The sequence below is a fragment of the Uloborus diversus genome, chromosome 2, assembly GCF_026930045.1.
Source record: "Uloborus diversus isolate 005 chromosome 2, Udiv.v.3.1, whole genome shotgun sequence".
Lineage (NCBI taxonomy): Eukaryota > Metazoa > Arthropoda > Arachnida > Araneae > Uloboridae > Uloborus > Uloborus diversus.
The window spans coordinates 217,942,738-217,958,399 of record NC_072732.1 but is presented as its reverse complement, the minus strand read 5'-3'; the positions used below and the strand labels follow the sequence as shown (position 1 = coordinate 217,958,399).

The 15,662-nt window shown below is 35.9% G+C and overlaps 1 protein-coding gene across 1 annotated transcript in view; it reads left to right on the top strand.

Moving 5' to 3' along the window:
* LOC129217691 (protein Wnt-16-like) overlaps window positions 1-15,662 on the top strand; it is a 216,600-nt gene that overhangs the window by 99,198 nt on the left and 101,740 nt on the right. Inside the window, exon 2 of the mRNA XM_054852025.1 lies at window positions 12,813-13,069. Coding sequence (XP_054708000.1) covers window positions 12,813-13,069 — 257 coding nt within the window. The remainder of the gene's footprint in view (window positions 1-12,812; window positions 13,070-15,662) is intronic.

Genomic DNA, 15,662 nt, shown 5'->3' with positions numbered 1-15,662 from the left:
TGTTGAAACAAGAACTTTTTTTTCATTTTTTCTTATTGTTTCCATTTTGTTTCACTCCGAGAAGAAAAGAAAATGTCAATGTACATTTTCCATTTTGATTATCGAGGGCTTATTGTGTCGTTTCAATGTTATCACTTGCGTTTATCTTTTTATTTCTGGGGAGTGAAATAATTCAGTCCTCGTGGGAAAGAAAACAGTTCTGTTCGTCGTGTTGCAAATCCAGAAGTGCGGGAAAATCGAACGCCGTCGTGGTGGTGGAAAAGAGACTGAATCTCTTCGGAGGTAAATCTTATCAACCGGTGATTCTTCGGTGAGCATAGTGTCAGTGCGACATTTTCGGATCAAATCGAAAAAAATCGTTCGGATATTTTGTTTTTCTTGTTATTTCTCATTGAATGGTAATCTATTTCTATCTCGGATCCTTCCTGGCGAAAAAATGTATTAAATGTTACTTATAGGTAATTTTTTCTGATTTTTTTTAGCTTTATTTATTTATTCATTATTATTTTTTCAAAGCTGCTAAGATTGCTAATTGGTCTCACTTGACTGCAGTTGATTGTCCTTTGATTTTATTTTTCGACTAGTGGTACTCGCACGGCTTTGCCCGTAGTAGAAAATTAAAAAGTCATTTGGTTCGCCTGTATATTTACAAGTAATGGATGATGAATTTCTCGCCAATTCGCTATTGTCATTTGCTCGCCCATGTTACGGTAATTTGCTCGTCCACATTATGGTAATTTGTTCGTCCATGTTATGTTAATTTGCTCGGTAAAATGTTCTTAAAATTGAAACAGAAAAAGAGCAAAATCAAATTTTCGAAAAATCGCTTCGCGACGTACACCCCGATGCTACAAACTAATTTTCTGCCAAATTTCATAAACATCGGCTGACGGTTTAGGAGGCGCTGTGCGCGTCACAGACATCCAGACAGAGATCCAAACATTCAGCTTTATTATTAGTAAAGATAATGCAAACTCCACTGGTTCATTGGCCTCCGCGATCATGTCCCACTGCATGTCTTCGCAGTGGGAATATCAACTTTATTCCTACTCGACCCTCTCGATTTTACACTATCTTCTTTATACATCCAGTCCCTGGCATTCATTTGAATTTTAATGTATTGAATTGAAATGTTTTTGGTTTTTATGAGAACTAAATGAGCCATTTGTAGAAACAAGAAACCCAACGAGTAGGATACTATTGCAATTCGTGATTGCGAAAAAGATAATTTGAATTCAAGACGTCAAAATTCAAGTGAATGACTTTCCTATTTCAGTCATTCTACATCAGCAGTGGGGGAGAGTAATTACGAATGGGACATGATGATCAATGAGCCACCACTAGTTTATATAAACGTACTTTGTAGAAATATTTGTTTTTGGTGGCAATCGGTAGCAGCACTGCCGCCTCACCTAAAAAGTAGTATCTCCAGTTTTTGCCTATTTGTAGTTAACTTGCTTTCTAAGGTTTTGTATGATGATATATGTTATCTTTCAAAGCTAAAAGGCAACTGCTTACTAAAGAGTATTCATTAATTTTCAATAACTCTGAGTGTTGTATTTAATTTGTGTGTGTGTGATTACTTCTTTACTCAGTTTAAGATGCATTTTGGTTTTATTTTAGCACTGTCATTTTTAAACGTACATTAAAAAAAAAGAAAGAAACCTAAAATTGGTTTATTTTTAGTTATCTTAGGTTAAATCTAAGTCCACTGCATTAGTCCTTTTTAAATATTTGAGTCATTATTAAGGTCAGTGAAGTTTTCTGCGTGGTAAAGTAATGTTAAAGGGCATCAGTAACAGCATTTTTTTTATTTTTATTTTTTATCATTTTTGTTTTCAGTTGTACTGTAGTTTTATTGTACAAGCTTGCTTATTTAGCGTCTGCTTGGAAAAAAAAAAGAAAAATTAATTAGAATTTTGACATTTTGAATTCAAATTATGTTTTTTGCAATCACGAGCGTGTGTATGTAGGCGTGTGTGTTTGTGTGTGGGGGTATGTGTATGTGTGTTTGTGTCTGTGTGCTGGCATAAGTGTGTGGGTAGTTGTGTGCATGAATGTGTGTGTGGGGGGGATATGTGTATGTGTGTGTAGGCATGAATGTGTGGGTAGTTGTGTGTATGTGTACGTTTTTGTGTGTGTGTGTGTGTAGGTGTCTGTATGTATGCGTGTGTGTATGTGTGTGTAGGTGTATGTGTTTGTGTGTGTATGTGTGTAGGTGTATGTGTTTGTGTGTGTATGTGTGTAGGTGTATGTGTTTGTATGTGTATGTGTGTAGGTGTATGTGTTTGTGTGTGTAGGTGTGCGCGCGTGTGTGTAGTTGTGTATGTATGCGCGTGTGTGTAGGACATGGACGCAGCCTGGAGACGGCTTTCGCTAGAGGAGCAGCATCGTGAGGAGCCGGTCGACGGTGATTGTGCGGAGGGTGCTGTGCTGGTGGGAAGATAAAATGATAGGAATTCAAAACAGTCAAATGAAAGCAATAAGCAATCGTGATTGCTCAAAAAAACAGCGAAAAAAGAAAAAAAAAGTTTAATTTCAACGTTTTCCTATTATTAGTATTGGAATCCAAAACGCGTTTCTTCAAAAAACTCGAAAATTGATTTTTGCAGTACGTTGCAAAATAAAAAAAAATATATTTTGATCAGATGATTTACATTATGTCTTCAGAAGTCATTCTGACCTTTGCTTACCTCCCTTAGAAGTACGTAAAATACTTCCACTTTTCTTCCATGCCTCATTGTTTCTTAGGATCATTTGTACATTTCTTTTATGTTAGCAATGGAATTATTTTTCTTCAATATTTTAAGGAATTTTAGAGTTTTTTGAACAAACAATGAAAGTGTTTATTATAAATGAAAATGTAAAAATATACTTTTAAATATTCAAGGAGGAAGAAAAGATCCATGCCATTAAGCTTAGGACCCCCGATGTAAATCTAAACATCGTTTTACGCAGTTGAGAAATTCCTCTGACACATGCAAAAGTAACATAATAAACCTAATACTAATTGTTTTTAACACGCTTTTATTAGCTTGTATGTTTGTGAGTAACTCTCCTTTGGACTAAGAGGTAGTGGCTTATTACTGTTAGTACATTCCACCACTTGATGAGCGTTCGTGGCCGAGCGGTCTAAGGCGCGGGTCTTTGCTGACGTCCACCTCCGGGAATCATTGGGCGTGCGTTCTAATCCCGTCTACACCGAAATTAAATTTATAATCTTGCAACGCAATTTTCGCCCACTCTTTGTGATCGGATTCTTTTAAGATTTGGAATGCAACCTCAGACCCGATGACAATGCAATATTCTATAAACAAATTAATTTATTAACGATAAGTTGTTAGTTTATTCTAATTAACACGCTTTTATCAGCTGAACTTGCATGTTTGGGTCCCACTTTCCTTTGGACAAATAGCCAGTGACTTATTAGAATTACTTACAACGTACAAATCAGAGCTGCGGAGTGTAATAATGTTTGCACATGAATTTACCAGAAAGCATAAATAATGCAATAGAATACTAAGATACATTCTATTATAAAAATCGAACACACGCACAAAGATTTTATTTAAGAGTTACAAGTGTTAGCAATATTCAGTATCTAAATCTTATTTGAAAAAATAATAGTTTAAAAAACTAAAAAAACAAGTTTTAGTAGCAAAATGAACTAAAAAGTTAAAAATAATCTTTGGATGACAAGTATATAAAGTAATCGGCCAAACACTTAATTTTACTGTAACAGAAAAAAAAGCGTGAGGGGCTTCTTATCAGTTGTCCTAAATTTCTGCCACTTGTTATCCATGCAAAAATTTAAATAGGCAGCCCGCCACGCTTTTTTTTAATTACAGTAAAATTAATTGTTTGGTCGATTACTTTATATACCTGACATCCTAAGATTATTTTTAACTTTTAGTTCATTTTGCTACTAAAGTGTGTGTTTTTAGTTTTTTAAACTCTAATTTTTTTATATGAGTTCGTGGGCTCTTACGAATAAAGAAAAGCGTACTTAGTGCTCACTGTTAGGTTATATTAGACGTTCTCTTGGTCAATGACTGAAAAAAATATATTAAATCTAAAAATAAATTAAATATATTAAAATATAATAAATATAATAAAATATTTAAAATAAAAAATCAGCTGAGATAAAAAGTAATTTTGACTTTTCTAACTCTCATTTCCAGTTTATATAATAGAGTAAATTGGGTTACTTCAAAGGGTTTTATTGTTATTATCAATGGCATATGTTACTTGCTCAAGTTAATGGCTAAAGCATCTTAGAATGCGAATTGTTATGCGTTTTGAATCGGACTTAAACCGCACGTAACAAGCGAACCATCACTCTCCTACAGTATTGTCGAGAACGTAAACGAATCAACGCGTCAGAAACGATTTTTTTGTATGGAATAAACGAAAATAAATGACCCTCATTATTGTTAGGTTGGTGTTAGCACAGAAATTAAATGCGCAGGTTTCGCAATTTCGGAAGTCCAGAAGGCTGTTTTTGTTTACATGATGGAGCCCATTGGTGTTGCTCCGAAATGGCCTCTCATTTTATTTGAGAGCCATTTATAAAACCTGTTGACGCTTTGGAATTCGCAATCTTCTTCGTCATGTTCTTTTGAAGCGTCCGATGTTGTGTCTGTACGAGAGAACGCTTGTTCTCTGAGCGAGATCTCGTCAGCTGTTTGGTAAAATTTGGGAAAAACATGTTAGAAATGGCGTCGAGTTTTCTCGAATTTCCGTAACAGTTATTGTGACTGAAGTGCCAAGCCATTATTTTTCTGGGAATGTTTTCATAAAAGTTGTTGTCGGTTTGAAACACATTTCATGTGTCTGAAATGCCGATTCCTGTTGAAATTTTTAAGAGCGAGTGTTTCCCCGCATTTACTTTTCTCTTACAATTATTTTTATGTAAAACTTAGACTTTAAAAATGCTAGTTTTTATAATTTTCTGCCTTAATGTGTTAGAAATTACCGTGATTTCGTGTAGAAAAGCTGCTCTGTTGACCTCCGTACACCTGATGGTTGACTTTAAAAAAAAGTTGTCAAGTATGGGATAAATTTCACCGCTGAATACACAGCAGCGAAACATAGTATTTAATGTTCATTTTCTCCGCTGTACTAACCTATATTTGAGCAAAATGATGTATCTTAAAATTTAGTGCAATATTTTTTTTTAGAACGAAGATATTTCTTTAAAAAGAAAAATACCTTTTCAAAGATTGAGACGGGTAATTTTCTAATATTTTGGCAAATTCTTTACACAATCTCTTTTTAATACTGTTGTTGTTTACCAGATTGAAAAGGTGCGGATATAATGCTCATTTTTTCGTAGAATTTTCGTTTCGTCTTTCATTTCTTTTCTTTGTCAGAGAAGAGCATGTCTGACGAAACACTTTTTAGCGTCCTTAGTGACGTTGCTGTAATCCGGGGGTGGGGGTGGCGGGGGGGGGGGCGACCGGTGAGTTCGCTTAAATGCGAACATCAGAATTAATAAAATAGAAGGACGTTTAAATGTAAAAAAGAAAGATAGAAAAATAGAGAGGAAACCATCGTGTTCAAAAAAAAAAATCCTTGGGATTCGAACCTTCGTCGTCCCCCTCGACTACATCTTTCTTCAACTATCTTTTCTTCAACAGCTCCCTATTTTTTAGCGTGAAGCCTTAGGATTGCCGTATAACTCGGGAGAAGTAGAGTACATCACTACCTTAGGGTTATGCCAAAATACGAACAGCCGTAAAATATAGCAGGATGAGCATTCAAAAAAAAAAAGAAGTTGAACCTTAGAAATGTAACGGATTTAAGTCAAAACTATGTTTGTAGTTATCAATGCTTTGAACCATTTCGCATGGTTTTGTATTATATAAAACCATTTTTAGGAAAAACGAGTGTTTTTTTTTTCCTCTTCTTTCTTTCTATCAGTGTGAGGATTTGCACTGCTAATCCAGCTGCCAGCTTCAAAACCCTTCGTTTCGTTGAATTTGGTTTAGTGAAAATAGGTCACTTTCGGTAACGTTGAGAAGCTAACATTTGCTCATGAATGTTTACCTTCTACAGACTTAAATCATCTTTGTTGACTTTCGTTTTTGTTGACTTTCACGAGAAGTCAAGAAAAAAACGAATGTAAGGGATTTGGGGGGAAAAAAGTCTTTTTCTTTTTTGGGTACTGAATTTCTTTATAGTAGTTCCATTCTAATGAAAGTCTTGCAAGAAACAAAACGTTTACAGTCCATAGTGGATCAGTTTGTGGGTTATCAGTGTGGGTTAATTTTGCAATACCACATTTTTGTTCTTTCTATCTTTCTTTGGAGGCTAAAGTGAATACCGACTTGGAATTAGAAAAAGTGTTCCTTGTAAAGCTTGATCACGGAGTGATGATGCGTCAACTCGAAGAGGACTACTCCATTTTGAAATAGGTAGGATCAGCAAGAACACGAGACTTTACCACTTGCGCATTCTCGCTGATTCTACCTATTATAAAATGAAGTGGTCCGTTTTCGCTTCCAGTTGACCCGCCATAGCTGAGTTGGGAGGGAAAGTGACGTCTCAGACTGCTAGAATTTTAAAGTCTGAGACCCTGACTCTTTTAAACCAAAAGTAGTTCGGTGGCGACTCCATGGCCCTGACAGAGCTGCTCACTGGGAAAATAACCGACTCCGACTCTTGGAGTTTTGAAACCTCCGAGGGGGGGGGATTGCTTTACCCCAAAATCATTCAGACTCCGACTCCGAAAGCCCTTTTTATAGCGACGAAGCACGCGTATTTGCCATTAAAAGGATATTTTTATCTTTATTGCAAGACCTTACATGTAAAAAGCGACGATAATAAAAGTCGAAAATAAAATTCTTAGAACTATTTTCTTCCTCGCAGCAATTTTTTCTTGACTTCTACATTTTGATTAGACCTCGATGTCTTCCTTTCTTCTGTTTTGAGCGACGGATAACGTTGAAATCAAAAACTTCGCTCCCCCTTTTTTTTTCTTTCGGAGCACAAATAGAAAAAGCTCAACCTGAAAAGAATTCTATTTGCGATGCGCCGCCACTGGTTGAACTGGACGCTCGGCCACCGCGGAATGGGCTGATAACGTCGTAAAAATGTCCCTCAACTTGATGAAAGACGCTAAGCGAAAAGAAATTCATTTTTCTTCCCCACTCGAAAAGAATGTGACATTGAGTCTGATAATGGGCCAAATAGAATTACAAATCCCCTTTCGCGGCCTGGATCGAGGGCTCGGCAGAATGTATAAATTATGCGGAAATAGAAGTAAGAAAAAAAAGAGGAGAATATTCGATCATGGTTTTTCGCAGTTCGAGAAGAATCCTTCCAAATTGTGGAATCGTCCCATTCGGACGATAAGAAGGAATAAAATGAGATCGGCGGAGGAGAAATTAAAAGAGATCGGATTTCTTCGCTTAAATGGAATTGGAAATGGCAACTCATTTTTAATCGCGACATCTTATAAAAATCGAGTTCCATTCCGGAATCGCTTTTTGGGTTTTATTACCTTTTTAGATTCATTTTTCTTGCGGGAGTGCGCTTGCAAGCGGGAGAATTTTATTTTTTATGCCACAGGAATAGAATTCGCGCGTCGAAAGAACGTTATGTCAATTCGAAATGGAATAGATTGTGAGTTTAAGGTTTCGACTGGATAGGTGGAAAAAAATGGATGTGGACATCTGCAGTGTTGTCGATGAAACTACCTATGGCCATGACGACCTCAGAGCAAACACTTTTCATAACCCTCCGATTATAATTAATGGATATAAAATCGGCTTGATGCCTAATCTGAAAGAAACGAAGGGAGGCCTTTGCCGACAGCATATTATTTATCTTTATTTACATTATTCATATCGCTGCGTTAATGCAACATGCATATTGTAATTATACTTCATTTGATTAAATGTCATGCCATTTTCCTTAAAGGTATTTTCTCGGTTATTCTTGAAAATCCTAGCTATCTATGGTCTGAATTAGTTCGGACGTTCTACTGTGTTTGATTCAAACGACTTCAAACAGCAGTCTGCTCGCAAGGTTATAACATCTGTTTTCTACTTTTCATTTTTGAAAATAAGTTGGCATCACTTTGCAGAGCTCATTGTATCTTACATCATTCGGAAGTGATGCCGATTAAGTTGTCAAACATCTCTCATCATTGGTTGTAATGTTGTAATATTCTTATGCAAGATAAAAAATGATTAAAATCTTGTCGGTTTAAAAAAAAAAGGGGGGGGGGGGAATTTCTAAATGTTTAACTATTTTTCTGGCTCAAAATTTCAATACTTTTACTTAAAGTGATTTATTTTGCATTCCATTTCTTATATGGTTTAGAGCTACTTTGAGTGACTGGACCACTTTGAACAATGTTAATAACTCATTTTTTAACGTTTTATCAATATTATCTCTTCATTTTTAAAAGTTTTTCTTCCATTGAAATATTATTGAAGCAGTGGAAAAATGGAGAAATCCAGGATCAAAGTTACTTTGAATCACTGTTCTTCTACTGGCAATCGATTTTTATTTTCTTCCATATCTGATTTATAGAACAAAGTATTGGATTCGTGAAACTTTACGAATTTTGACGGATTTGCACTCTTTGAGGTGTGCTGAGTCCATTTTCACCATTTTTGGAAAATATCTGTGTGCGTCTGTATGTGTGCGACCGCTCCAGACCAAAAACTACTGCACGTAATCGAACGAAATTTGGTACACATATGGGCTCCCATTTGAATTGGTGCCCATTAGTTTTTGGTGCCAATTCCTCTAACGGAGTAGAGCAGTTGAACGTTTTTTCCATTATGTATGCCTGCTACATCTCAGGAAGTAACAGGCGGATTCAAACAAATCATGGTCATATGTTGACATTAAAAGGTTTCTGTTGACATTAAAAGGGATAGGGCTGCAATTCTGGTGTCAACAGCTCAATCGGGGGTTGAACAATCGTACGTATTTTTTTGTTACTTTTGACTGCTATCACAATATATAGATATGGAAGAAAGTTTTTTGCTGGCCACACGTAGGGGAACGTGGGGCAAAATGAAATAGTGGGGCAAAGTGAAATGGTGAAATCTTAATTCTGCTTTTAGTTCCACCTATCTGGTATAATTTTACCTATATAGTACCATATGTAGTCTATTCCAGTCAGGAAAAAAATACCGCCGAAGATTGAAGTATTTAGTAATACTATAAGCAATTTTTAAAAATTGGTACTCATATTGTAATAATTTGTTGTAAGTCAAAAATCATTTGTGTTACTATAAAAATCTTGTTATTAACATTTTAAATATTAATTGAGACCTCCTAATATTCAATGCAGTATAAATTTAGTTAATATAAAGCTTATTTGTATTTTAAATAAATTGTAGTTAGTCAAGTACATGGGGCAAAGTAAAATAGTTTGTTTCATTTACTAACTCAGTCATTTTATATAATATAAATTAATTCATTTACATTCCTTTATTTAGTTATTCACTTATTAATTCATTCACTCACTTATTTTCTTATTCATTCATTCTTTTTCTCGTTCATTTGCTTTTCTTCATATATTAAATTGATTTATTCATTTAATTATTTATTTATTGATTCTTTATATTTTCATTTCTTCATTTAATCTTTTATTTACTGATTCTTTTAATCAAAAATATGTTATATAATCGAATAAAAAATATTTCGTTAAATACAAAAATACTTTATTTTTCACTTTGCCCTATGAAAAAAAAAAAATTAAAAATTTCCACTTTTTTTTAAAGACTCAAATTTATTGCCAAAAATAAAAAATACTGTTTCAACGTAAGTTTTACTATAAAATACAATGTTCTTTCTTTGTGTACTTTAATTTTCAAAACAAATTTCCGATTTGTTCATTTTGAAAAAATTGAAAAAATTCTCTCATCTTAACCATTTTACTTTGTCCCACATTCCCCTACTTGTTATTTATTTATTTAGACGTTAATTCCTTGTCGTCGGGAAGTTGAGAAAGGAATGAAACATAAGTTAGTTTATAGAACTCCGACTGAAACGGTGCTGATTTGACGACAATCACCAAAAGGGGTAGCAGATGTTGATACTTTAAAACTGTAGAATATTTACACAACAGATGCATGTTCTTTAACGTCTTAATTTCTGAAATTAACATTCTAATCCTGAAAGCAAATATTCGTAATATAACCGACCTAGTCATTTCTAAGATATATTGCACATTTTGAAATTAAATGTAAATTTTGCAAACGCGAAGGAAAAAAAGAGGGGTCGGGAGGAACAAGTGATATTTTCAGTTTGCACGTTAATGAAAGCTCGAAAAGCTGAAAACTTCAGCGTGTGGTGAACTACTAAAACCCACTAGTAATTGTGACTAAGCTCGCATTCGATACATTTGACTCGGACTATGATCATAACTCTCTTTCAAAACCTCGAAATGTTTACACCTTCATTTCAAAAGCTATCACTCATGTTGGCTATAAAATTTTAAATGTTAAATCATGTATGAAATTAGCCAAAACAGAGTAAGATTCCAAATTTTAAGTGTATATAGCGCCCCCTTTTCTTGTTACGTGTTGTCTGCGTTCGAATATGTGATGAGTTTGTGTCTGGTGTGGGAGCTTTTTTCTGGGGAGAGGGAATTGTTTTCTTTTCCTTTTCTTCCGGATCGATGCGGCGGTTCGACAGCAGAGAAGAAAGGACCATCAAATCGCTGATCAAACGATTTTCTGCTCGAGTTCGAGAGCCAAAAGGAGAGAAGACACGTCCGGGAGTGAATGACACATCGAATCACGGGAAGGAGCGGGACAACGAAAAGGTGCAAGGTTTACATTTATTTTTCTTGCTATTCTTACAGGCAGGAAATGGAAGCTCTCTCGCAGGGGTTTATTTCTCTTACGAGGGAACACGTTTTCCAGGTTGCAGGCGTAGTTTTATTGGTATTACATGCCAGCACATAAAGGGTAGTCTAGGGATAACTATGATTTCTACTGACTTTTAGGCCTACTACACACGTGGCGGTTATAGTTGACACGCAACTTTTTCGAAATGTTGATTCAACCATATATAAAATGGTGGGAATGAAGACTTTTATTCATGAAACTAAGACCCCCAAAGTCACGTGATATATTTTAAAGCAAAACATTGGAAGAAATCAAGTTTCTTTCGCTTGTTTCACGCAAAACGTGCCAAATATTCGTCATTATTGAGTCACGTGACTTGGGGTCTTTGGGTCAGCTTTTGCTAAGCCAATGATAGGACTTGCTCCCTCCATTTTAGTTCCTACTCTAAGGATTCAACTAGTTGACTTTAGTTTCTCGCTGTCTTCACACGGGGCAACATAGTTGAATCGACTTTTCCTCTAATAAGCCGGATTTATTCGAGCAGCTGCTCTACAAGGCACTTAAAACTGAACTGAGTTGACTCAACTAGTTCACTCGTGCTCGGCAATGTCCCGATGAGTTGAATCAACTAAAAAAGTTGATTCAACTCGTCGGGATGAGAATGTGCCTGACGAGTTTACTGCCCTGTGAAGAATGCCGGGCGATTCCTTCGCTTTTCACGTCCTGATAACCGCAGTCGAAAGTTGAATCAACTTTCGAACCTGTCTCGTGTGTAGGAGGCCTTATTTTGAATTAAACAACAGAGGGAACAGAGAAAAGATTTAAGAACAGAGAAAAGGGAAAAAATCTTCTAAGTCGTGTACTTCAGCTTTCAAAGGAGTAGATCTTGACTTGTTTTGATGGATTAATTATGATCACTAATGCTGTACTTGTTTTCAGTCCCTTTAAATTGACTAAAGCATAAGATCCAAGCTTAAAATTTTCTATTAGTGTCAGATAATCCAATTTTTTCTGGACCTATTAATTCTAGAATCTAGATCATTTTGTGATTTGTCGTTAATTCCAATTTTCCCGGTGACTGGATCAAAAGCTTATGAAAAAACTAACCAAGGATCTACACGAATAGTGTAAAAATGAAAAACATTTAAATAGGTAGCAATCGAAAGAGTATAGTCAGACAGATTTTTGAGGCAACAATTATTTGCCCTCGTCTCTCCGTTCAACGGAATATGAAGTTTTAAAGTCTGCTGAAATTTCAAGAAAAACGCCAAATTCAAAGATTGGCTAGAAATTGATCACGCAATTTCACCATCTGCATCCAACTCCAAACCGTGTGAAAAGATGTCTTCCATTATTCACTGAAACTAATTTTGGCAGACTTTAAGACCTCGTGTTTCGATAACGGAGACACGAGGGCAAATAATTAATGCGTTCAGAAAAATGTTTTACGATGCTCTTGTTAATTTTCTTTTCATTATTACTCCACTGTGTGTTTCCCGGTATCTCTTCCCTCACTTTTTATATTTCTGACTCGCTTCATTTTTCTTATCATAATGTTTTCTTTTGTCCAAATTTTTCTTGTCCTTTCTAATTCACTTTTAGATTTTTCCAGTTTGATTCGCTTCCTTTGATTTTAGGTCTATTATAGCTCTCATCTTCTCTACCTTTTTGAACCTTTCAATGACGTCGTTTGCTGTTAATTCTTGTCTTTGCCCCCCCCCCCTCCACATTGGTTGAGGGGGGGGGTGCAAACAATAAAAGAAAATGTTCCTCGACAAACTTGATAAATCGAGTTAAGAGTTTCATTTTAATGGAGCTTCCAATGCTTGAATCATTTTGTACTTCAATGGAGTATTTAATGTTACTTAATGTCTTGATTTATTCACACAGCGGCTTATTTAATAATTTAATAGTTTTTGATGATTTAGTTTATTTGACATATTATTCGTCATTGATATTCCCATTCAAAATATACTCATTTATGTTCATTTTCAGGTATCTCGGAATGGTGGGAGTGTCCGTACAAGACCCGCCCCCCGAAATGGCGAGCGAACAGGTGTCCCTGTGCTCGACAGTGCCCGGTCTCGTACAGCAACAGCAACGCGTGTGTCAGGCGCACCCTGCCGTTATCCGGGCGGTGAGCAGCGGAGCGAGACGCGGTATCCAAGAATGCCAGAATCAGTTTCGGCACAACAGGTGGAATTGCACCATCGAAGGGGGAGAGAGCGTCTTCGATCATACCCTCCAGAGAGGTGAGTTATGTTTCAGTTATGACCATTTTTAGTTCAGGACTTGTTGAGTAGGGCAGAGCCCTTAATCTCGGTTCACTCAGTCCGACTCACTTCACTCCGAGTGAATCACTTCCGAAATAATCTCTTTCAGTGAAGTGAATCGGACTGCAGTGAAGGGCATAATCCAGAACTTTTGATAACCGAGATCTCGGGAATCGAGAACTTCTGATAATCGAGTGATTTATAATCGAGAACTCGAGTGATTGATAATCGAAATCGTGAACTCGAGCGATTGATAATCGAGATATTTTAAAGTAGAGAAAAAGCGATTGCAATCGAGATCTTTCGAAATCGAGAGCTCAAATGATTGACTTCTCGATTATTTTGAATCGAGATCTCGAGATGTGATAATCGAGAACCCGAAATACAATAATCGAGAACTGGAAATTCCATAATCGAGAACTCGAGATGTGATAATCGAGAACTCGAATCTGATAATCGAGATTTCGTGGTAATGGAGTTCTCAGATGAACTTGAATAATCAAGTGATTCGATTATGAGAACTCGATTACGCCCATCGCTATCGGATTGGGTGAAGCGGAGAATAGGGTGTGTCGAACGAAAGTGAGTGATGTGCTTGCGTGGAGGTTGGAATTGTCGAGATGTGTTCGTGGCGGGTTTCGATCCACGGACGTTCTTGTATTCTAATCCAGTGCCTTGCCACTAAGCCAACAGGACCTCTAGAGCTCGGAAAGAGGGGGGGGGGCGGAATCATATGCTCTCTGACTGTACGCCACAAAGGTCTCATGTAGAAAAAAATCCAGAAGAATGCGGGAAATTACCCAAAATAATTGTAAAATTTTAGAAAATTTTTCTTCTTCCATTATGAAAATAGAAATCTTATTTTACATAGATTTACAACAGAAAACTAGAAGATTTATCTGTTTTTCCCCTCATTTCAACTTAATAAAGATTTAGCTTTAGTGCAAACAGTTGTGGCGGATTTACAGGTTGGAGACCGGTCGCAATGCATTTTTGGGTTGGGGAGACCGGGGCAAGATGACGAATGTCTTAATTTTTCCGTTTTCCACTAGGAAACAGCATCAACAGGATACTACTGGCTCTCCTATCGGCTGTTCTTTTAGCAATAGTTTAAAGACGCTGTAATTGGCATACTATTTGTGTTAGTTCTGAAGCTCTGATTGTTTTCCGCTGTTACGTTATAACTTTCATGCATGTGTAAATAAGCTCTGCTAAAGATACAGGAATGATAGATCGTTTCTCTTTAGTATTTATGAGTAACTTAGTTTATATACTGCCTATTACCATGAATAAACGTTAATTAATCGCCTTTCTTTATGGCAATGAAGACGAATCCTTTCAAGCAGGCAGTCCGGGCACGATGACGGGCCGAAACACGGGGCAAGATGACAATACTTCTTCTTTACAAGTCCTGCTTGTAATGAAGAATATTGTGACTCTCCAACAGAAGAATGGTTCTAGTGCTGCAATGGTGTGGCGTGAAGAATGTTCCAATTATGAAAATGGCATTTTTATTTGTGACTATTGTTTGCTGCACAATTAAACACTTCAACATTACTTTGCAATTCATTACGCTTAATTTAATGCTTTGTAAGACGTAAAAACACAGCAAAAAATTGTTAAACTATGTAATGTATTCAAAAAATAAATTGTGTTCAACCTTTTTCAGTGTTGTCATCTTGCCCCGAGGCCAAAGTAAACTTGCCCCAGTACTGGGGCAAGATGACGATTTGTTAAGGTTATAAAAAAAATAAAAATATCCTTCATTTATTTCATTTTAAAAATTAAATGATACTATATTTAATACTAGCAAAAATTTCCGGCGTTGCCTGGGTCAGTAATAATTATGAGAAAAAATCGTTACTTGCTTTCGTTTTCTGTTTTAAGTGAAAGAATTTTAAACACATCTTTTTGACGTGATTAAAAATCGAGTTTCTTCCTTACCCATAAAACTAAAATAGCAATAAGTAAAATGAACGAAATAGCATAGATTTAGAAACGAAAGCACTATATTTAAGCATATACAAATTTCCAAAACATGAAATTAATCTTCTCATGTTTAAAAAGATTAGTCTGTTGATACTTTTTTTTAGCATGGAGTCTAAAACCTTCTCTGTATGGCTAATGAAGTACGAAGTAATTAAAAAAAAGTAGCTGCGCTCGTAATCCCCTTATACTTGCTTTAGTTATTTTGGGAAATTTCAATCATTGTGGGCTTTTGGTGCGATTTTACCGAATTTGCGAAAGTCATTTTGGGGTACCTTCGATGATGCTCCCCCATTCTTTCCTTACTTTGTAAAACGATATGATATTAATTTTCGTTACAGAGATATCGTCGCCAGATGCTGAGATACTTTTGGTCACCATAAAATGGCGCTAAACAGTTTTATCCGAAATGGTTCCAAAATAAGTAGTAAAATTTGGTGATTGTTTGAAATTCTGCAAAAAGGAAAATTAATGGAAGTTTTTGTGCCGTTGATGGATTTGCCTAATTTAGTTGCTGGATTATTTAACACAGTAAAAAAAAATCTTTTGAAAATTCTTTGATTGGCGATATTTTGTTTACATGGTG